Source organism: Octodon degus, unplaced genomic scaffold (assembly GCF_000260255.1).
Source record: "Octodon degus isolate 3935 unplaced genomic scaffold, OctDeg1.0 scaffold00348, whole genome shotgun sequence".
Taxonomy (NCBI): Eukaryota; Metazoa; Chordata; class Mammalia; order Rodentia; family Octodontidae; genus Octodon; species Octodon degus.
In genome coordinates this window covers 323,929-348,315 of record NW_004524924.1, presented here as the reverse complement: position 1 = coordinate 348,315, position 24,387 = coordinate 323,929, and the positions used below count along the sequence as shown (strand labels likewise).

General features: G+C 39.2%; 1 protein-coding gene across 1 annotated transcript in view; it reads right to left on the bottom strand.

Moving 5' to 3' along the window:
• Window positions 1-24,387, bottom strand: part of LOC101580344 (potassium/sodium hyperpolarization-activated cyclic nucleotide-gated channel 1) — a 375,264-nt gene that overhangs the window by 171,507 nt on the left and 179,370 nt on the right. The window contains exon 3 of the mRNA XM_004648037.1: window positions 7,898-8,059. Within this exon, the coding sequence (XP_004648094.1) occupies window positions 7,898-8,059 (162 nt within the window). The remainder of the gene's footprint in view (window positions 1-7,897; window positions 8,060-24,387) is intronic.

The following is a 24,387-nucleotide window of genomic DNA, read 5'->3' as shown; positions in this document are numbered from 1 at the left end:
CCATGAATGAGAATGGAAAAAAACCACCAAATAGGGCAAACTATTAAACACAGGAGAAAAAGAGGTATGCAACAGCACTCTTTCAATTATTCTTTTGTATACAGCAGCAAGATATTTCTATCAGCATACTCTACAATTAGACTTGTCCTGCACATTATGGGTTATAATTCTATCTGGGTCTACAGGGTAGATATCAAGGAAATAGCAGCAGCTCAGTTCCACAAGTGACACCTGGCCACCAGTAAGCACCATGAACACTGTCCATGTTGACGACACACTAGAACTTTGCACGATATCCTATCCCCAAACTGTTAGAAGTGCTAGTCATATATTTGCCATTTCAGTATTTATGTTGTTTTATTCTTAGTAATGCTTTACTATCATGAAAACTTTTTCTTAGTTCAATTTTTTTTTAATTTTTTGGTTTTTTAAGTTAAACAAAGTAAATTTTATTTATTTTTTCAAAATCAAGAAACGATTATTCATATAATTAGAAATCTCAAAGTAGAAATGGATAGGCAATAAATATTTAAAGATTTAAAATTTCTGAATTTAGTTGAACATATAACACCACATTTCCAAGAAAAATGAAATTCAATTGTTTTGAAATATTTAATTTTTAATTGATTAATATTTAACTAATTTTTGAAATATTGTTTAATCTTAATTTTTGTTTTAAGATTTATACTGTATCTTTGAATTACAATCTACCTATAAGACATGGTATGATATTTTTTCCTAGTATTAGAAACTTTAAAAAGTATACTTCCATTTTCCATCAACCATATATTCTTTCTTGTCTTTTACACATACATATCTATATGAAAAAAATATGTGAATATTCTGACATAAGATTGATACTGCTTTGTAGAAATCTTCAATAACCTTTTAAAAGGGTTCATCTAATATAGTTATATTTTACATAGTTCTGCATAACTATAATTTGAGAGCTCTTTGTTCTTTATCCAGGACCATCCAGCAACTTCTCCTGCCTTCCGGATTACGTTCTTTGTTATTTTCTATATGCTACATCTGGAGGTATTAGAATATTTCAAGTTTGTATAACTGGAAAATATTTTAATTTTAGATTTCAAAGATATGTGTGCTAAGCATAAAATTCAGTGAGGACAGATCTTTTTTTTTCAGTCCTTTGAATTAAGTAATCTAGTTTCTTACACACTTGTTCTCTTTTTTCCTAATGTGGAATAAAGTGTTATTTAATTTCGTTCTTCCATAGATAGTATTTTTTATGTATATGTTTTAATGATTTTTTTCTTTACAATTAGCTTGGACAAATTCATTTTTGTGTATCTTGGTATTATTTTATTCAAATTTCTTGTGCAAAAGGTTCATTTTTCTTGGAAATGTGGTGCTACAATTTCAACGAAATTCAGAAATTTTAATATTTTTTATATAAGATATACTTCATGGTATTTTTATTTTTTAATTCCACTAAAACAGAAATTTTAATATTTAAATATTCATTGCCTACCCCTTTCTACTTTGAGAATTCTGATTATTTGAATACAAGATTCTTGATTTTGGCATAGAATGAACTATTATATGACTGATGTGTAAATTCTTTCTTTTTCATTTTTTATTTTGGACAATTTTTATTGTTATATTTATTTAAGTTTATAAATAATTTACAATGTGTAATCTATGATTAATCTCATGCTATGTATTCATTTCAGAAATATTTCTCCAAAATTCACTCTGTCTACATCTTATATCTTTCACATTTCAATATTTGTCTAGAATTCTTACTATGCTATATAATTATTGATGTTCAATAAAGTTAATGAGAAAAAATATAAAGTTAAATTCTGCCAAATTCCTTGGATTTGTGGCAACCTAAGAAGAGACACTTTACAATCAGTGCTCATCTACAAAGCACAAAGGTTTTCCATGTAGGTAAAACCTACATATCGAAAGCTTTGAAATTAATAGATGCTTCCCATAAGCCCGGCTTGGCCTGGGGCCAACCCAGTGACAGTCTTCAGGGGTCACAGAGGAGAGGACAGCGCTGGGCTCAGCACTGACTGAAAGGCGGTGTCTAACCAGCTCTCATAGCTTCTGTCTCTGGATTTACAGCAATGGAGCCAGGCTTTTGTAAAGTGGATGCATTTTAACCACTTAGAAGAACTGCAGTGGGCTGGGGAGACAGCTCATTAGAATAAATGCTCGCCTGGCAAGCGCAGGGTCCTGAGTTCAATCCCCAGTACCGCCAAAAAAAAAAAAAAAAAAAAAAGGAAGAAGATCTATGGTGACATAACAGTTAGCCTTTAGACTGTTTTTGCAAAAGTTTCAAAACTGGATCAAGACTTTATATGACAACCAATGAAAGACTATGACTAGTAAATTAATCTTTTTTTGATGAAATGCTAGGCTATAAAATTTTTGTTGTTTTCTCCAGTTTTAGTAAAATATCACTTATTTTGAAGAGGTAATTTCATGAGTGATGTTTATATTTATACTTAAGAATTAATCTCTTTGAGAAAAAAGTTTGGTTTTATATTACAGAAGCAACTCAATGGACTCAAAACCACTCCATAATGTGAACAATATTTTTTATTCCTCTGCATTAGGGAATTGTAAATTCAAGTTAAAAGTTTTTAAAATGCAGCTTTTATTGAAAACAAGATAATTGATTAAAATTTATTTTTACACAGCTGCTGCCATAAAGAAATCTATTGCTAAGAAGGGAGAGCAGTCTGCCCTTTGCGAGGGTTTCTGCTCTGATGTGCTGTGGAGCAGCTATCGAGAGCCTTCCTAATGCAGAGCAGCAGGACGGCCGCGGAGAAACCACAACCCTCAGCAGGCTGCTGACCTACTTCGTTGGTAGAACTCCCAGAAGCTATGAGTGCGCTTTTTTCAGTAAAGCTACAATGATTTGTCAGCAAATTACTCACCTTTGTGAGGACTTTTCAGAATTCTATGAGACAGTATATTCTATTTAGAAGACAGTCAGTCCTGTCATATCAGTACGATCCCTACTGTGTATACAACTCCAAGTCTAAAATAAATTACCAGGCGTCAAGCAAGGAAACCGGTTTGTCTTCATTTCTTAGCTATATTACTTTACTTATATTATGTGAACCAATTGTTATGCAAATTGTTGACTGGGCTTTGGAACACAAAAAGCGAAGTCACTTTGACATTGGCTTTAAACATCGCCTGACTGTTGGGAGGTGACCCTTTCATCCGGGTTTCTGAATTCTATTTGTATACGGGACTCACCTATGCATAAGGCCAGCGGCCTTTTCTCCTAAAATTGTCTACTGGAAATAAGAGGTACGCGCAAACCGTCCCTCATATTCCGTTCTCTCCAGGGCACACTCAGAGTGGCAGCCGCACGCTTGTCTCTGCTTGTGACAGACGTGTCTAGATCGCCAGCACGCTGAACGTTTCACTTGCAAAATCAGCCGGCAGCAGCCAGAATAAAGGCCTTCCAGGTTCGTGGCTTTGCAAACTGAGTTTCTACTCCATAGAGGATTTATCGTGACCGCAAGGGCCACCACGGGCACAGCACTGGAGGGGTGAGAAGCAGCACACTTTGCAGAGAGCTACACCGGGGGAAGGGGCAGGTGAAGACGTCTGACGGAGCGTTCGCTCAGCGGAGGCGCTTCAGTGTTTTTGATGTGCTTTTGTGACGAAATGCACGAAGCACTTCATCAGCGCTTGTCCATACTGGGGACTCCGCGGATAGGAGGAGCATTTCAGGGGCTCCACTCAGATTGACATGACTGGCTATTGAGTATAATTTTCTATTATTCTGGGTTGTAAATTCGTTCATTAGGAGAGCTTACATTTTGTTCAACTCTGCAGGTTTTTGCACCTAAAAGAAGTATTAGTAAATGAAAGCATTCTACATTGTGAGCCTAAAGAGGGACTTCGTCTGATGCTCTGTTTTATGTTGGGCATCTAGCGTATTATCTGGCACAAAGACATAGTCGCTAGGTCATATAAGCAGAAGAACCAGTAGTATACACTCAGTTCCTAGCCGAAGAACCTGAGGATAGGACATCTGAATAATCTGTCTAATGTCAGAGTTTTTAGGAGTGCAGACAATTCTGGAGTGTGAATCTCTACATTGCATTTGATCATTTTTCCCCTTTGTTTTTGTCTCAGTAAGTCAGGTTAGGCATTGTTATGTTGTGATTTACAAGTTAAGACATGCCTCTAGAAGAGAAAAACCAACTGGAGATTTTCAATGTCAGATCTGCAGATGAATTCGCTGCTGTGAAGCAGAGCCCGGGACCCACGCTTCCACGGGCTTCCTTCTAACAGGGAGCGGCTGGAAAGTGCGTGAACATTTGATTACTAGTAAGTGGGGCCACCACATTGTCCAAAATGGAAGGGAAGTGAAGTGCTAACTTGGGCTTTGCTAAATGAAAACTCTTAATGTTTTCCACAGAGATTATACTAATTGCATCCTTACAGGACTTTAATATCTGTTTTTCTCCAACAATCTCAAGATACTTTGGCTTATAGATCTTATGCTTTAGAAGGAAACTTTATTACCTCATTAATGTTCCTTAATGTGGACTTACTTCACTAATCTAGAGTATGCTGGATTTATAATGCATGCACTGACTGACTGATTACTCATCCTTGAAGAAATAATTTGATATAGAAATTATAAAAGCAAGCATTATCAAAGGTAGAACACCGCCATGCATAAAAATTAACACTGATACATGTTTTTCAAGTCCTGGCAATCCCTCTTCCAGCTATGAGCAGTTGTTTTTATTTAGTTAGCAACGCCTGGAGGCTGGCTTACAAGTGGTGGCGCGCGTGTAAAGCGCATGACCTGCTGCCAAGAACAGTGCGCGTCAGCAATTCGTAGATTCCTTCAAATCACCATAAGAGCAAACAACAAACAAAAAACCATTTCAATCATAAACCCTAGAGTTGGTTTAAATTGTTTTGACTGTAATGTTACCTATATAAATACAACACTAGGCAAATATTTCTTATCCATGTAGTGCTTGCATGGCTAAACATAATGTTATAAATAAAATAATAATAAATCAGAAAAGATATCCTAACACATTTACTCTGATGGATAATGGTATGTTGAGACGAGGCAAATGGGTACATAAGTAGAGATGTGCTGTACCACCATCTTTTATTGAGTACAGCCACGCACTACATGGCTGAACCCATTTTCTAGCATTTTCTCCATTTCAGTATGATGAAAATTTTGTACAGTATTTATTATGATGTCATTTATCCTTCATTTGGTATGAATCTGTCACTTGCTTCCTGTAAATAAGGACTATTAGATGTCACAGCTCACAGTACAGCATGTTCTACCTACAAGAGCAGATCCAGATCGGCAGATGGAGCACTGAGATGACTGTAAACGTGTAAAGCATGTGTACGGGAAGCTTGCAAGTTGTCACCAACACAGGACACACAGCCAAGTCTCACTGGCGTCAAGCTTGGCCCCGGAGGTGGACTGCAGAGCTCACTCAGGGAAGCCTTGCTCCATAGCCTCCCGCTTAGCGGGAGGTCCTTTCATCCACTCTGCAATGGCATTTCTTGTATTACGCTGGACATGTGAGACTCAGTCAAATCATAATGCAAGTTAAAATGTGTTATTTTTATTTTTTGTACTTTTAAGATGATTATTTCTTCTTTGTAATTTAAACTCAGTACTCTCGACCTCTTTTCTTATAAATTAATACAATTTAACTGTTTTACATATATAGGCATGGTCACAAATGTCATGAGAACATAATTAATCTTGTTGAACATTAACTACCTGCTAAACCATGGTTTTTATTCAGATAGAATTTAATAATTTAGACTTAGTTCTTGAATGAAGGAGAAACAAATACTATGAATGACAAGATTAATCTCTGCTCATATTATGCTTTCAAAGTCAGTATTTTCTTCCTGGTTGGATTAAGTCATGCACCATGGCTAAGAGTGATTCCTTTAAAAATAATTATTCAAATGTTCAAATAATTATTTTAATGAGGAACTTATAAATACAATAAATTAGTTGAAAGGGATAAAGTTTACTTTCATTAAATAAAATGCACGCTTAAGACAGTTAACAGTTAATGTAAGAATGAATATATAAGTAAATTATCAATGTTAGCTATACTTTACCAATGTTATCCTTGAAGAAATAATTTGATATAGAAATTATAAAAGCAAGCATTATAGATGCTTGCTATATAAGATAAAATATAGCTACAGCACTGACTTTGAATTTCTTGTAGGTTATATATAGATAACTAAGGGTCAATATATATATACATATATGTATATGCATGTATATGGCTGAAGACAAAAATGCTAATACAGTTCAAAAGGATTTAAAATATATAGTTGTTAATAATATGGGAATAAATCATTTAAAATGAAAGATATGAAGGAGAATAAGAGGTATTTGGTAAAAACATCAATCTTCATCATAAATAATTTAGCATAAAAGCCAAATAATGGCATAGTTTTAAACTCATATGCAAGAATGACACCCATATTGATCTCACCTCTCAATGTTTTCCTTTCTTTTTTTTTTTTTTTTTTTTTTTTTTTTTTTTTGCGGAACTGGGGATTGAACTCAGACCCTTGTGCTTGCCAGGGAAGCACTGATTCCACTGAGCCATATCCCTGGCCCTGATGTTTTCCTTTCTTAATTTGATTTTGTTTTTCTACAGCTACAAAACATCAGTGTTGCTATTTTTAACTGTCTGAATCCAAATGGTGGTGTTAGATTTTCTGCAGCAACTAGAGCAGGGCCACTAAGGCTGGTGGTTATTATTTCTTTTCTTATCTGTACTTTATAATGAAGCAGAATAAGCCATGTTGGTGTGGTGCAGAGCTGAAGTTCTGGAGTCAAAGCATGTGCACCCTCGCTGCTGTCTGACTACTGGGTGCCGCTGGACTACTCGAACTATCAGTGGCCCACAATCCAGAGCAGGGACAACAAGCATGCTCCATTGTGCTGTTACAGAACTGGATTGAGCCCACATATTACGAAGCACAGAGCTTTGTGTACAGCAAGTAAAGTGCAGGATCCTTCTTACTTATCTTTGATCCTCATTCCTCCCTTAGGAGTCCCTCTGTGTATGGACACGCTTCGATGGTTTTACTGTCATCGTGATGGAAGGCTTTCTAAGACTACAGTTTCAGAACACTGTGCTCAAGACTGGCGACATGAGCACGATGATCCGACGCAAGGAACGCGCTCCCAGAACGGTGGTCGTTTCTTTCATACCGCTAACATCCACAATATAAAGGCGTTCTGATCTTTAAATCTGAATGTAAGATTCACTTGTTTTCTGTCCTCTCCGGTAAAATTTCAAAATGGTTTAAATGTGGAGAAAAAGATAAAAGCTCATCTCAAAAATAAATTTGTTCCAAAGACAGACAGAAACCAAGGGCTGGGGAGATAGCTTAGTGGAATAAGCACTTGCCTGGCAAGCACAAGGTCCTGAGTTCAATCCCCAGAACCGCAAAAAGAAAGAAAGAAAGAAAGAAAGAAAGAAAGAAAGAAAGAAAGAAAGAAAGAAAGAAAGAAAGAAAGAAAGAAAGAAGTGAATTTCAACTTCAACAAAGACGAACTTCTTATAATACAAGTTGATGAAAGTTGAGGAATAGGAACGCTGAATCATTATTCCATTCACGTGTTTATACCTTTCACATAAAACATGTTTCAGACATTCAAAATGTTACCATGTGACACGTGTATTTGCATGAACATGAAAATGCAATTTAGTTGTGCAGAAAAAGGTGTACAGTGTGATTTCTCACCTGTGGACATACAAACTCCTAAAAACAACTATGGAGGAGAAATCAGATTGTTTTAGTATAAATATTTAAAAACTTTCAATCAAATGTTGAAAAGGCAACTGTGAAGAAAACATAAACTACTTACAACCATCCTGTTCAGAGAAACCCAGCAGTCTGGCGGAAAGTCCTGCAGCAGCGGCACCAGGAACTGCAGACAGCCGTCCCAGTGACAGAGGAGCAGCATCATGCCGATGAGGTTAAAGATCCTCACCACGGCGCTGGCGAGGTCATAGGTCATGTGGAATATCTGTTGACAAAAGCACAGAGTCAACGCTGAGAGCTCTAACTTAGCAGGAAAAGCAGGGCATACTGCTAGTAGGACTGGTGTTTCAAACTGTAAGACATTAATTTTAAAAAACATAAAGAGAACTTTCAGATATGGAAACAGAGTGTGCCTCTACTTCTTCAGTAAGGTTGGACTTTATATATTTTACGAGCAATTGTAACTTTTTCACGAGAAACATAACAAAATATAAGCTTTAAATGACATTAATTTGACAGGTAGTTTTATTTACTGCATTTCAGATATTTTAACAAGTCTAATTTTTTAAAAAAGAGGATGAGGTTGACAAACATTACATAATCTCTTTTCTGCTTCTCACCCTTTATTAACAGATTTTTCCAAAGACAAAAAAAAAAAAAAAAAAAAAAAAAAAAAAAACTCCAAGGGTCTGGGGCACGCTGAGACAGCAACTGAGACTGGGCGTGGTGGAGCGCGCCTGTAGTCCTAGCGCTTGGGAGGCTGGCAATAGGCAGATCACTACGAGTCCCATCTAGCAGTGAGATTCTGAACACTCTGTCGGCCCTTCCCTAAAAAATACGGAAAAAAAATTCCAAGTGTATCTGAAAAGTATAAGCAAAATATATTGCAAAATGTCAGTAAGAGTGAACACAAATGGCAGTTAACATGATAGCTGTTTAATGCAATAACCTCTTTAATTGTGTATACTGAATGCACATAGTGACCTTTAAGATGGCAGCTTACTAGAGCTACTCATGAAACAATCATGATACTTTGAAAGGTTATAATTATCTATATCAAAGTTTTATATTTTTACAATATAGGCTTCCATTTCCTGTTTTACTTTCTTATTTATATTTTCATAAAAACTAACATGCTAGGTGAGATTATTTCAGAAGGTACAGAAATGATGAGAACTTCTCCATTGACCATCCAGCAGAGAAGTGTGGGAACAGAGTGTAGAGGGTGAAGCCATATTACTATGCTGAGCTGTAAAAGGCTTAAGTCGACAGCTTTTTTTTTTTTTTTTTTTTCGGAACAGAGGATTGAACTCAGACCCTGGCGCTTCCCAGGCAAGTGTTTATTCTGCTAAGTCATCGCTCCATCCAAGTCAAAAACTTCTGTCATCACTAATCTTACAGAACACCCACTACTATTATGGACTACTGGACTACATTGGAATATTTTGCTGAATTCATGCACCTACAATATTTAAATGACAATGGAATACTCTTCTCCGACAAAATTCAACAAAAAAAGGGGGATACAAATGAACGACCATTTTGTATCTGTAGGTTCGAAACAGTTAAGATAGATACACAGCTGCATTCTCTTGGATCATTGAATAGAGAGATTTGTTCTAATAGTGTTTGTAGGCAGAATATTATGCCTGCATCTTGTCCAGTGAATAACCACTAAGACAACAACATGCAATGTATTAAGTCGTGAGACTGTGATAGTAATAGGTTTTGAAATATGTCATTGTATTTGTTTCTCAGTAAAATTATAAAAAAAATTTAAAAGTAGAGGACAGAACTATAGCTCCGTGCTGTGAGCGCCTGCCTGGCAAGCACGAAGCCCAGCCTTACATATAGAATTAGTCATTATTTCACTTATAAGAAACAGACTCAGAACATGCCTCTTCCTCCTCTTCTTGGCCGTTTATAGGTCTAGCCTACTGCTCATGTTTTGCCTGGGCTACAGCGACCAAACGCACTGGAGAAAATCTACACTCGACAACAAAGGTTTTTTGTTTTTTTTTTTTAAATAGTTTTTACCAAATTTTTGTTTAAAGTTTTCACTGTGCCTATAAGCATTATGTTAATAAATATATTTAGTAAATATGTTTAAATTCACATATACTATAAGACATTTAAAATACTGTATAATTCACTAAACAAATGGTAGGTACCTTCAATTGTAAGGACAACATTGTTGAAACTATCTAGAAAATGAAAAAGCTATATTTATGTTTTGGCTTAGAAAATAAGAGAATTTCAGTAATTGTAAAAATATGTAACAATGATAGGACACTGTGGGTTTACTTTTGTAAAATCACCGTATTTGTCTTCAATTAAGTGTTCTTCAATTTGATACATCTGTAGAATCAATGTTTTTCATTACAAATCTTTCTTTTGGCATGATTGTAGTGAACAAAAAAAATTTCCCACTTTATAGGAATGTTATGCACTAGTTTCTGAGTTCCTTTAAATGCAAGATAGGAAGTCCGAGATTTCGAAGGCCAGAGACCACGTGGCTTGGTATGAAGAGAGCTACACAAAGAGCAATGTATTTTACAGGATGAAGAATTATATTTTTTTAAACTGGACCAAGTGGGGCATGCCTGTAATCCCAGCACTCAGGAGGCTGAGGCAAGAGGATTGCCAAGAGTTTGAGTCCCCTAGGGGTTGTACAGCCAGCTTGAGGCCAGCCTGAAATACCTAGTGAGACCCTGTGTCAAAAAAAAAAAAAAAAAATCCTCTCAGTTAATTTCTATTTTGGCAAATCCATGGAAAAATTCTTCTCATCGTATTCCCCCATAATTTCTGGTTCCTGAGGTTGTGTCTAGACACTGTACCAGCATATCCATCAATACTTTCTCATTAAAGCAATACAGTAAAACAAAAAGCTGCCTACTAACAAAGCCAGAGACAAAGTCATTACGGCTGTACACAGCTTTGTTTGGTAACAGGATTCTATATTTGTAGTTTAGTAATGTTCAGAAAATGCCTCAGGATACCTTGAAATTGCTACATAGTAGGGAAATAGGACAAAAATACCAAGCTACAAACCTTAGGTTCTGAATTGAGCCTTGCAACACTTCAGCTCCAGTTGTTTGAAGTAAACAGTAACCCCTTGAAACCCTGCCAAGTCTGTGAACTGGGGACGGGGACAGCACCTGGCCCAAGGACCAGGCTTCAGCCCAAGTCTGACACTCTGGAGAACCAGGACCCTCTCTCAGTAAGGCCGATTCTATTTTCACTTTCATTTAAGCAACTAGATTCTTTTCTTTGAGTCTTTTAAATATTATTTACTGAATAACACATGCTAATGTTTATTAAAAATTCCTTTAAGAAAGCCTAGTTACGTCTAAAGTACTCTCTGGAGAAACATAACTACACAGGAAACATTTTCATAGAAGTTAATGAGGACATGAGACTTTTCCTGACATATTGGAAACAGCTTTTGTTTGTCCTTCTGCTTCCTTGCCATTTCCTGTGCTACTGAACAGGGTAACCCTCGGGTTGGAGACCGCCTTCTTCCCACTATTCCTTCCCACCGTTCCAATGTTGGCTTAGAGCACTAGCATTCTCTCATCCCACCAACTGCTATACGTAATATACTTAGAGACACTTCACAATATTTCATAAACAATACTTACATAATTAATTTCATAAGCCACATGAATGACTTTAACATCACTGTGCTCACAAATGAACTCACTTTTGGAGCTATTCCGAAGTCTAACTTTGAAGGTACTGGAAGCAAGCTGGCTACCTGCACTGTGAAATTTCAGTTGCTCAAATCTTTTACCCCCAGTTCACATCACTAACAAAATAACATCACAGCGTACAGTGCTAATTTTGATGCGTACACGAAGAAGCGACTTTCATGTCTGAGTGAACAGCTCTGCTGAGTTCTTTCTAATTTGACTATCAGCTTGAGGAAACGTCACAGCGCGTGCTCATGCGTCCTACTCACCAGATCTGGCGTGTGTGCTTCTGGCCTTTCCCGTATGTGAAAGTGGCCCTGAAAGGCCAATGACACCCTGCATCAATTAAGGACACAGGGCCACCCAGGATACAGCAACTAACAATCAGAAGTCAACTTAGAGCACTTACAGAACGGCTTCGCAAAGTCACGAGAGTGGTGGAAAGAGGGTGTCAGAAAGAGAAGGGGACCCACGAGAGGAATTAATGCCAGCGTGTCTTGTAGAGGAATAACTTTGTTAGCAAATTTAAACATTCTCTGTATTTTTGTCACACTGTGGTAAGCTAACCAAGTGCTAGAAAAGTAACAGAGAGGAGCTAGGTCCCGATACCGGGTTGGTCACTTTCCCAGCGGGTCCTTGCAGCAGGTAGGAGTCTCTTTGCCTCCCGAGCCCTCTCCACATGTCCCTCCCTATGTCCACTCCTATGCCACAGTACCAGGCAGCATGAGGTCATTGTCAGAGGCTTAGCAAACAGCAGTGCCACATGCTTTAACTTCCAAATCTGTGAGTCAAAGCAAACCTCTTGGTCTATAAGTTACTTGGACTCCAGGATTCTACTATACTGAAAACAGAGGAAGGCAAGCGGTCAATTTATAAAGCTGAGCACCCTTTGCTGTTATAAAAAGCAAATACAAGCATCCAATTCCACAAAGACAATCACCTGATACCACAAAATAATTATTTGAAGATAAATCAGACATGAAAACTCCAAAAATACACAATTGCCCTTAAGTCTTTCTCAGCACACCAGCTTTTTATCATAAAAATAATAAAAAAATAATAGTTTAATAGGATAAAACACAGTCAGGGCCACTGCACTTAGATACACTGCACTGAGTCCTTCTTGAGAACCCCATCTCATCATTGTCAGGACTGAAAGGCTGTGCGCACACCAGCTTATTGCACCAGCTGGCAAGTGCAGTCAAGAGATGGGAGAAGACAAAGAAGGCTGGCTCTTGAGAAAACCTGTTAAGATGAAAACAAGGCTTCTTCAGAATTGATGATGCATGAGTCAGCCAAGTTGAGTCATGGACTGGCACGCCATCTTATTGTTCTGGCCAGCTGAGCCAGCCACGTTCAGAAAATTCATTAATTTAAGTGTCTTTGTGCCAGAGATGCTCAGGGAGAAAAAGCAGTCCTGGCTCAGGCTCTGGGCATATGCCTTCGGCCAGAAGCAACACAGTGCACGACGTGGGTTCGAAGCCAATGGAGCAAGTATGAGTCGGAGCGAGGAAAGCACACCTTCTGCCAGTTCGTGAAAGCTAGTAAGGGAGAAAGTCATAGAAACACCACTTGCCGACAGGAAACTAATATTTAAAAAGTAAACAAGTGCTGACTACATTGGTAATAATCTAAGAACACTGGATCAGTAGAACTGATCCTCTGACAAATGGCACAACATGAGACTCCCCAGCGGGCACCTTCCATAAGAGTGAGCTGAATGTCAGTGCTCTCCAGAGAACCTGAACCCCGAAAATACTTAAGCAATTTCTACTAAGTGTGCTGCCTAAACTAGTAAGGTATATGGCAAAGTCCTTATAAGTAATTAGACACACTCATAAAAAGTTCCATCTTTCTTATCACCAAAACCCACCCGTTAAATATTTGCCTTGCGCTCAGCACTCTTCAGGGGTGCTCACCGCCTTCCCGCGTGGCCCCTGCTCCCCCTTGCTACCTGACACATGCGCTTCTCCAGGGACGTCCCTCTCATGTCCTGAGTCCTCCTTATGCAGCCTCCTGGAGCTTCTTCTCTGCTTTCTTTGGTAGAAAGGACTCAAATTTCATTCTAATTATTGTACTTGGCAGAATCCTCCCCTGTCCATGATCTCACCTGTGACTTACAGTCAAAGGACTCCCTGAAGTTGATCTGTACCAAAGACAACTCCCGTAATTCTAAAATCCATAATCAAGTCGACCTGAAGATGCCCGAAGCTATGTTAATGGCTCTCACATCCCACAAGCCTACTGATTTCTTTATGTAGGATAATATATATTGATCTTCAAAGTAGTCTCTCCTGAGAGCAGTGTTGAGCTTAGCGCCTTTGTCTTCCACAAGAGACTAACTTTTCCACCCCAAAATTTTGAATTGCAAATTTCTTAAGGCAATTATCATTTGATGGTTGATCTATTTAAAAACCTCCTAAATTATTTCGTCTCTCAGACTTAGTGTCCTCCAATAAAGAGAGTTTTCTTTCTCAAGTTCAAACATGTTGATGCCACGATTCTGGCTAACAGTCTGCAACAGTACTCCTTTACATTTAAGATAAAATCCAAGTTTTGTAGTCTAGCATATAACATAATACCTTGTGTGAGCTAGTCTCTGTTTACTTATCAACTTTTATCTGTCTCCTTTTCTCTTTTTCTACACACTTGTTTTCTTCTATTACCTCATTTAAAAATACGATTTTCTATTCTCTCTAGTCTGGGTTATATAGTTATCATCTCCAAAAAACATAAACTACTTGATGAAAATGATTGTGTCTTGGTCTCTTAGAATACCATGGTCCTTCACAGATCATTCTTTCAAAGAAAAATTTTAAATAACATGAAGAAAAAATGAATGAAACATGCTATTTGTTAAAATTTGTTCAATTTGATTGTGTGTAAAAATCCATATAGTTCTTGCAATCAAGGTGTTACTTAAAAATTGCTCGTATTTTTTTAAAACTGTATAATTTCATTAAGGTATTTATTTTCCTGTCAGTAATCAGAGAAACTGATTAAAATCTCTGCCTCTATTTTTTTCTAATAATGTAATATTGGCTTTTGTAATAAGAGCCAATATTACATTATTATATAAAAAACTAGTATATTGTATAAAATAAACTAGTGTTGGAGGGGAGAGGGAAAAATAATAAACGAATGATTCTATTTAGACTATTAAATCTTGATTATATAAAGTGAGTGAATGAAGAGTTTCAGTGATTTATACGGTCAATGTTTTATGTCCCATAATCTTAGCAGTATTAACCAAAAGGACACCGTTTTGATTCCTGTGTAACTATTACACTTGCAGAGTTTGTAAAATAGTACAAGACTCTCAACATTTTCATAATAGTGCAGATTAGTGGAGCTTCGGAACTCTTTTGGAGCTCACCCGACATTAGTCTCTGCTGACATGAAATCTGACACACTGACCCCACCGTGTTCCGAGGAGTGCCAGACCTGATAGCCACCTGAGCTCGCAGGTTGAGCTCATCACAGACACCAAGGCGGTGCCAAAACCCGCTTTAGAGAATGAGATTTGGGCTCAGCCCTAGTGAGTTGGTGCCCCGCTTGAACGCCATAGAATTTCGTATTTTCACAAGTTCTCCCTGGAGGGGTCCGAACGGGCTCCGTCATCATCACCTGGGCTGTCAGGCAGCAGCCAGCCTCGCAGAGCGCTGCCGTGCTTTCTGCTAAATTCAGCGCTTCTTCCAGCCACCTCATCATTTAATTTGCGGGCTATCTTATGTAGTATAAGAGTTAAAGGAAGAAAATATTTTCTATTATGCCTAAGCATTCATTTAAAGAGAAATATATATATTTTTATTTTTAATAGTAATAAGGAGTTTTAATATTTTTACTTATACAGTCGCATTTCTGTAAACCACCTTGTCTAACTCTCTTCAAAAATAATTGACATTCCCCATGCATATGCTACAGTCAAGAGCTCAATTTCCAAGCTGCATATTTTAAAAAATTATAAAGGGTTAGGATTAAGATTAATGAAAGTATTTATAAAGCATAACCACTGGCAAGAGTACCGACAGGACAAGTTGTACTGTTGCGGATAGCAAAGACATTGTAGAGATTCCAATAGGTTTAGACAATGCCATAAAACTTTTCTAAAGGTTTTAGGATTTCATTATGCATTGAGACAATTAACTGCTTCATTACAGGCTTACTACCGCCCCCCTTATGGAGAGAATGTGATGGAGTAAATGTTGTTGTCCCCTTTTAAATTATCTTTTTTTTTTTTTTTTTTTTTTTTTTTTTTTTTTTTTTTTTGGTGAGTCGTGTTCTGTCCATTCATACTTGGAGCTGGCCTGGAACTCAAGCCGCAATCCTCCTGTCTCAGCATCCCATGTGGCAGGCTGAGAGGCATGTGCCACCACACCTGTTGTGGTTACTTGTGTCACTGAGAAAACAGGTAGAAACCTTGAAAACAGAGGGGTAGGCAGAGTTCATGAACAAAACCAAACCACGTGGGAAACACTTCAAAGAATCAACACTGGGATCTCATCTTAGGAACAAGTTTTTGTACATCAAAAGAAATCACCAACAGAGTGAAGAAAAAACCCACAAGCTGGGAAAAATTTTAGCCAACTGTCTCTCAGACAAAGTACTTCTGTCTAGGACATAGAAAGACTTGAAAAAACTCATAGCCCACAAATTCAGAGACCCAACCCAAAAATGGGCATCTGAGATGAATATACACTTCTCAAGTAAATAAATACAAATAGCAAATAAATATACGAAAAAATGTTCAACATCACTGGTCATTTAAGAGATGCAAATTAAAACACTGAGATCCATCTCACCCCAGGAAGAATAGCTGTCATCAAGAAATCATCCAATAACAAATGCTGGATGGAGGCTGTTGGGAAAAAGGAACCTTTCTCCACTGTTGGTGGGAGTGCAGACTGGTACAACCATTGTGGAGATTAGCAAGGAGATTCCTCAAAAAGCTAGGATTAGAGTTTCCATTCAAGCCAGCTATTTCCCTCCTGGACATTTTCCCAGAAGAATTAAAAACATCATCCATGATGATAGATAGGCACCCATGTTTATAGCAGCATAACTTGTAATAGTTAAATCTTGGAAACAACCCAAATGCCCATCAACCAAAGCACGGATAGAAAAAGATGTGGGACTTTTATACAATCAAGTATTACTAAGCTACAAAGATAGATAAACTGGAAGCTTTCATAGATAAGTGGATGCGAGTAGAGACGATACTCATGAGTGAAATAAATCAGACCCACATGTGTAAACATTGTATTGTCTTCCTAGTACAAGAAACTGAAAGAGTAAATAAGATCCTAAAGATTCAGGTATTGTAAAAGAGAAAGAAACAGCTGAAAAGGAAAGAACAGCTGGGTTGGGGGAAGGGAGCAAATAATTATACACGAGCTAACTAAGATATTTGCACTGCTAATTTCTATTAACTCATTGAAAGAAGCAGCTGGCATTTATGCTGTCTGATCAGTCACACATGCTTTACCTGGTAATCTGAGCAACTACTCTGAACATAGCAGTTCACAGTAAAATAACCCTTAATTCTAGCGCTGAGCCATGAAATTATCACACACTTTAGATTCAGCCACCTCTGAAAAAAGCTACATTTAAAAGTGTGTGAGGTGGGGCCAATGAGATAGCTCAACAGACTAAGTGCCTGCTTAGGCAACTGCAGGGACTGCAGTTTGATCCCCGGCACGACAGGCCACCCCTGCCCTGCACCCAGGCCAGGCTGAGCTGGCCACAGAGTCCAGGTGTGGTGGCATGTGCCTGTAATACCGGTGCTGGGGAGGCAAAAAACAGAGGGATTGCTACAAGTCTGAGCTGTGTAGTGAAACCCTGCAACAACCAAGTACATTGAAGAAATAATAATAAAATAAATAAATTTAATGCCTGACACTTTGAGAGCCAGCACTGCACCTTCTAAATCCCTATACTGAAGCTCTAGCACCTAGGCAATGGCATTAGGGAGTGAGAACATTAGGGAGCAATTAGGTTATTGGGGTGGCCTCTTCATGACGGGACTCAGTCACATAGAAGGAACCTGGGACTTTGCCTGTAATGTCCACCTCCTGATGTGTTGAAGTCAGAACTTATAGGAAATAAATTTAATGCAGGAGACATAATTCATGGGGTTATTTTATATTCGCCCAAGAGTGTAGGAGAGCTGTCCTTCCAGGAGAGAGCCAGAGAACCCAGCTGAGGGCTGGATCCCACAGCCAAGCCTTGTCCTGCGTGGGTCCAGCTGGACACCTAGAGCCCAGGACAATGTCTCACGCAGGTTTGTGTCTAGGACCATCTCTGGGAAGGCCCAAAGGTCAGGGCGGAAGCTAGAAAGTGTGCGCCAGCACGACGAAGGATCTGTGCCAGCCGCCGAGGGACCTGCTCTGCAGCCAGGAAGTGACACTTAAGGTAAGCATCAGAGCTCCCCGGAGGAGAACCGCGGCCGTCCTCAGTGACAGCGAGGGCCTGAGCTCCTGTGGTGATGGGAACAACTGAGTCTATCAGGAAAGCAAGCGCGACAAGCTCTCGCAGGAGACGCACCAGCACCGCCTTCCCTCCCAGTGCTCTGCTGATGCTGTGGGCGGGGTGCCCGGTGGGCCTTCCACACCCAGCGCCACCTGTGATTCAGTTCATCAGGATCACAAGGCGACCATTAGTCAACCCACAACAGGAGGCAGCAAAATCTGCCCTCGGAGTCCAATTTCTGTACCCCAGGTCTACAGTTATAGTAGCTGAATAAGGTATTGTAATATTTATGTATATCAATAGTTAAGAAATGTAATATTCAAATGGAGAGTAAACTTTTCACTTAATTTTTCATGAGATCATTTCTGGAACACTTATATGTAATGTCATTAAAGCTTTCCCCAAAGTGTAAATAAAATATCCCTTAAACTCTTAGGGATGTTGCACAAAAATTGATGAGCAGAAATTCACCAAGGAATGGAACATTTTGAAAGTTTGCTCCCACCTTCAAACTAGTGCGGAGCCGCCGGATCTTTAGGACTGAGCCCTCAGGCTGCCGTGGAGGCCTGCCAGGAAGGGCCTGGCCCGGCTGCAGCCCAGTCTGCCTGCGCCCACGGAGAAGCCGGTGGTCTGCGGCATCGCTCCGCCCCTAGACGAGCTTGGCCTGTGGCCTCCCGTCCCGCCCCGGAGGCTTGGAACGCGGGCATCAGGGGACGCGCGTGGCAGAGCGCCAAGTGCTCGCTGCGCTCCTGCGCCTAGTCCACCCCCAGCGCAGCCCCATGCAGAGTGCTGACAGAGCGAGCGAGCGTCTACACTGGCAATCCTTAAGCAAAACGGCCATGGGGCGCTGCCTGTGACAAATGGAAAGAACGCGAGAATGCGAGAGACAGTAATGGCCATGATTAGAGCAGCCTAAGAAGGAGGCAGGCACCGCGCCTCGCTCCTCGTCGCCCGCTGTGGAAGATCTTCCCCCACTATGCGGAATCTTCCTGATCGGAAACTGCCCTTTTCCTAACATAGTCAGTCTCTCTCTCTCTCTCTCTGTCTCTCTCTCTCTCTCTCTCTCTCTCTCTCTCTCTCTCTCTCTCTCCCCCCTTCCCTCTTCCTTCTTGTTTTCCAACATTGGTAATAAGTTGTTTGACTTTGAAATCTCTGATCAAGTTAAATAAAGTGGAAAAAGTCGGTTTACATTTGTATTTTGTTGAAACCAAGTTATATTAGTCTATAATCTACCAGTTTAGTTCCTCACAATGTCTTTACAAATATTTTGCATTTTTACCCAGAGGTCATAGCAAAAAGTATAGATGGGAAAGGAGTGCATCAACATATTTTTTATATTTATTTATTTATTGTATTTAGTACAGTGTCTACAGGGTCTCACTACATAGATCAGACCCTTAGTGGTCCTCCTGTTTTCAGCATCCCAAGTGTTGGGGTTACAGGCATGTGACACCATGCCTAGTCTCATCAACATATTTTAACTTGTATATATTTTAAAAATTGACATTTGATTTCTAAAATGGCATATTTGCACTTTGATGTAAACAGATTAAGATTCACATACCCTAGTGACCAACAAATTACTCATCAAACTTCATGGAAATGTTTTTAAACTCTGTTCAGTGGAGGTAGAATGGAAAGACTGACTTTGCAATTCAAATATATATTATCAATCGGAACTAATGTACTTGTCACCATGAAAGATCAAGGCATAGAACGCTGTTCTACCACTGTGATATATTTGTAAAACATGCACACCAGAAGTTGCATAAGACACAGTTTCACTTAATTCTTAGTGGGAACAACATTCTTCTAAAGATATTAAACTTCTGCATATAAAGGTAATTAATGCCATTATAGATAGTTTGGTCTTAACTTATAGATATTTACATTTGCTATCCAAGCTTGTCCTTTTTCCTGTCAACTATAACTGGGACATGACAATAGAGATGTGTTATGAGACCCCACTTGTGTTTCCCTGTGCTCCGAGTACTCGTGGGTAGCCAAGGTCAACAGATATGACTTAAACTGTGTAAAAACCTTGATTACTTTTTTTTTTAACAAAACATGATTTTATTTAGCAGAAAATATTTTACATGTATGTAAGACATTTAATTTGGAATATAAAAACATGTTTTTTAAACTCTGTTTAAGAACACAGAATTAGGCAGAATAAAATGATGTATAAAGTGTGGTAAGCTTTAATATTCACAAACAGAGCTGCAATCTTCAAATGATACATCTGTGCATTGAAACAAGCTCAAAACAAAAAACAGTAGTTATCGTACCTGTACCAGCAATTATGTTTATGCTACACTTAAATTTTTCATAGTTTTATCAGAAAGAACAGTGAAGCGATAGGAGACCACAGGTGTCTGGGTTGCATGGCTTTGCTCCCCCCGCCCCTTACTCCTGGACTCTTTACGACCTCCACTTTCACATCCTGCAGAAAGCCTTTGCTGTGTCCTTTAGGCCTGCCCTAGAAAGCCTTCCTTGCGAGTCCGCACGATTCTCCAGTGCTTTGCGTTGGCATTTATGATGATGCGGCACGCTTGTGCATGAGCTGTCCTTTTCCTTAGAGCATAAGCACCTCATACAGAGGACGAGATTTCCATTACACAACTGCACTGTGCTTAAAGTAAGTACTTACTAAAAACAAAAATGTCAATGAATTTGTCAGATCACAGTTTGAGCTAATTTAGCTCAATACCATTCTCAAGATACAATCACAGCACCCTGAGGCATATTCAAATGAGTCATTGTAAGGGCCAGTAAGATAGCTCAGCAGAGTACAGCACCTGCTTAGGCAGATGCAGGGACAGGGGTTCAATCCCCAGCATGCTGGGCGGGCTCCACCCCTGGGGTGCACATAGATGGCAATTAAGACTGGAGGTGGTGGCATGCGCCTATAATTCCAGTGCTTGGGAGGCTGAAAACAGGAGGATCTCTATGAGTCCAGTCTGTGTAGTGAGATCCTGTACTAAATATATTAAAAAATGAGTCATTACAACAGTCATAATACGACATCCAACATAACTCTAAAATTACACGACTTAACATAAGTCATTACTATTTCAATGGTAAAACTCTGTATTACGTCATGACTTCTCAAAACTACTTAGAACATTCTTTCCAGAAAAAAAGAAAACCTCTATATTTTACCACTTTATTGAACAATGTGAAATTCAGCCAAACAAGAGATACAGAAGGGAGATTGTCCATCCTACCAGTATTTTACGAGGTAATGAAATAAAAACTGTTCAGCGAGTGAAACTTGAGAAAAAATATATCATTGTACAGAGTGTTGCTCAAGGTTTGAATATAAGAACAATGGCAAAAGAAAATGTCTAAAATGTGCTCAGAGAAATACCTGAGAAAATCCAAGAAAAACTTGCTTGGTTACTTGTTTGCTATACTATTGATGGTCTGAACTTTCTGAAGAAGGAATGAAAAATCAAGTAGAAAACACAGTGATGCGGACCCGGGTGTGGAGGTGCACGCCTAGAATCCCAGCACTCAGGAGGATAGCTGTGGGTTTGAGACCAGCCTGGGGCTACAGAAGTAAACACGGGGCCAGCCCAAACTGCATTGTGAGACCCGTCGTAAATAAATAAGTAAATAAGCCACAGTGATGAATGCAAAAGCAAGGGGAAAAGCACACCCGTGGTGGCGGCTGTGGGCTCCCCGTCGTATCGAGGTGGTACGTACAGACCAGCATGCAGAGAGAAAGCTTACGTCTCACTTTGGGACATTGCGAGACTAAACTGGCTGCAGCTCATTCTGTTGGAAGTAACTGCTAGGCATTTGCAAATGTGGATACGACATCTAGAACATGAATTTAGCATGAGGTGAGAATTTGGAGGGCACCGATGTCACATTGCGGCCTGTAGTTCATCACCAGGGACAAGTGGGTGAGACCGAGTCCCACCCATAGAAGTTTCAGCCACACAGACCCAAGGCATGAGAGTTAAGGGGTAATTCTGTGCAAAGCTGGGGCCGTGCTTTCTTTTGTGGGAGGGAACTCACACAAGGTTCATGAGTTTGGCTGTGAAAAAAGCTAGATCTCATTACAATCTGGAAACCGCAATGCCTGTGACATAATATGTGGTGGCCCGTGATGAATGAAAATGCAAGTCTCTCTGGTCAAGCAGTATTGAAAATTCCAAGAGCGTGACACAGTCTGAAGCCAAGCCAGGGACTGTCAGCATAGGGGTCTGTATCCTGCTGAAAACCACAACACACACACACACACACACACACATACACACACTCATACACATGAAGCCAGCCTTGCTAATTTGCCATCCACAACGCCAACCACAGAAATGAATGAGATAGCAAAGAAGAGTGACATACAATTGAACTGTGAAAATTTTTCCAAACAAAAAGTGTTCCTGCTACAGGAATACTGCTCAGAGGGACAGCGCCTGGCTGGAAAGTGCGAGGTCTTAAATTCAGATCAAAAGAAAAAAAAGTAGCCCTGACCTGTAGACCTACACAATGAAGTGTCTCTTCTACTTGTTGAAGCAAAGAAATGTTATACTTGACTTTTCCAGGTTGTGGCCTTTAGACTCATCGGAGGTGTTGGTGAATGCTGGTGTGGTCGTGCTATGGCACTGTGTTGGGATGCTTAAGAAATTTTAATAAGCTCGTCTCTTGCACACTAAGGTGCAAAAGCAGATATGTTTATTTATTAACATATGGCTACTTTTATCCTAAACAATTTTAAGAAGTCCATAAAATAAGGTAGATATAACAATAAGCTAACTTAGGAACCTAAGGAAAGTAGAACAAAGAGAAGGCAAAATAGAAGTGTTGAGGACAAAACGAAATATGCATTCCTAAAGACAAGTAGCAAGTAAAAAAAAATAATAATAATAATAGTAAAGCCATAGATCAGCCAAAGCACTGCATTCTATGAGAGTAAATTTACTAAAAGATTAATCCATCTATAATTAAACATCTTTAGCCACCAATTTTGAGGAAAATGATGGTCAATAGAAAAATCTAACAAATAAATTTAAAAAGTAAACTATGTAATAAATGGAGTTTTGTGCCTGCTTATGATTTGCTAAGCCAGTTCTATAGCCCTTCTCTTATTCCATCTCCATTCTTTATTTTTAAAATTAAAGTTATGGAAATAACTCAGCATTCACAGCTTAATCCTTCGGTGACTCTTAAGACTGTGTTGGGTTCAAAAATCATTGTGAATATTTCTTTCTTTCTTGTGTTATTTTATATTTAGTCTGTGTTAAACTTTGAAGCTGAAAAAAATGAACACATTCATAAAAATATCAAACAGAAATATAGATGAAAAAGCAAAAATTCTCCTCTTTTAACATTTGCGTTATATTTTGACCTTGTCAGTTCATAAACCATCTCTTAATCTAGTGTAGTCTGGAAATCAATACCCAAATAAATGATAAATGTGTTCCTAAGATGCTTCTCTGGTCAAATGTCCTGAGCACAAAGACTCCCAAGGACAGCACTGTGTCTGACCTTGCGTAAATCGCTCCAGCACATCACAGAAGGAGCTCTGCCTCTAGTTACATAAATGAACAAGCTCTTAGATATTCTGTCTTATGACAGATTGAATTGTTTTTATTTTCATAAAAATGTCTATGCCTCCATACACTTGCACCCTCCCACGAGTTGCGCCTTTTCTCATGTGCTCCAGGAAAATTCACAGCACTGGGCGTCCCGTACCACAGGTGGCTCCTGCTTCTAGGTTGTCAACCTGTTCTATGAGGCAAAGTCTGACACGAGTGCCACCAACATTTCCTTTTCTGATATTTCCATTTTATAGTTTTCATAGGTTGGTTTATATTTTCATTTGTAAAATAAACACCTTAATTTCTCTAGACTGTTATCACTTGGTATAACTTCAGGGCATAACCTTAGCTCTTGGTTTGTTAAATAATAAATCACAGAAAAATGGATACAGATGTGTCTGCCCTGAAGACTCTTACAGTCTGAAGCTTAGGAGAACCGGTTCAGGTGACATTTACACGACGCTGCGTCCGCCTTCCAGGACAGACGGCAGGGACGTGTCAGACCTGACCGTTGCTTCCGGAACTGAGACTCGCAAAGGTGAAGGAACAACAGAAATTGTGCCTTGAGGGCTGGCCAAATAGCTCAACAGATTAAAGTGCCTGCAAGCAGGCGCAGGGGCCGGGGCTTGACCCGCAGCCTGCCATGTCAGCCCTGCCCCCGTGGTGCTCAGAGATAGGGATTGAGACTGGGCGTGGTAGTGCACGCCTGTAATCCCAAATCTTGGGAGGCTGTAAACAGGGGGATCACTATGAGTCCGATCTAGTGTGAGACCCTGAACACTCTGTACACCCTTCCCTAAAAAATACCAAAAAGAAAGAAAGAAAGAAAGAAAGAAAGAAAGAAAGAAGGAAGGAAGGAAGGAAGGAAGGAAGGAAGGAAG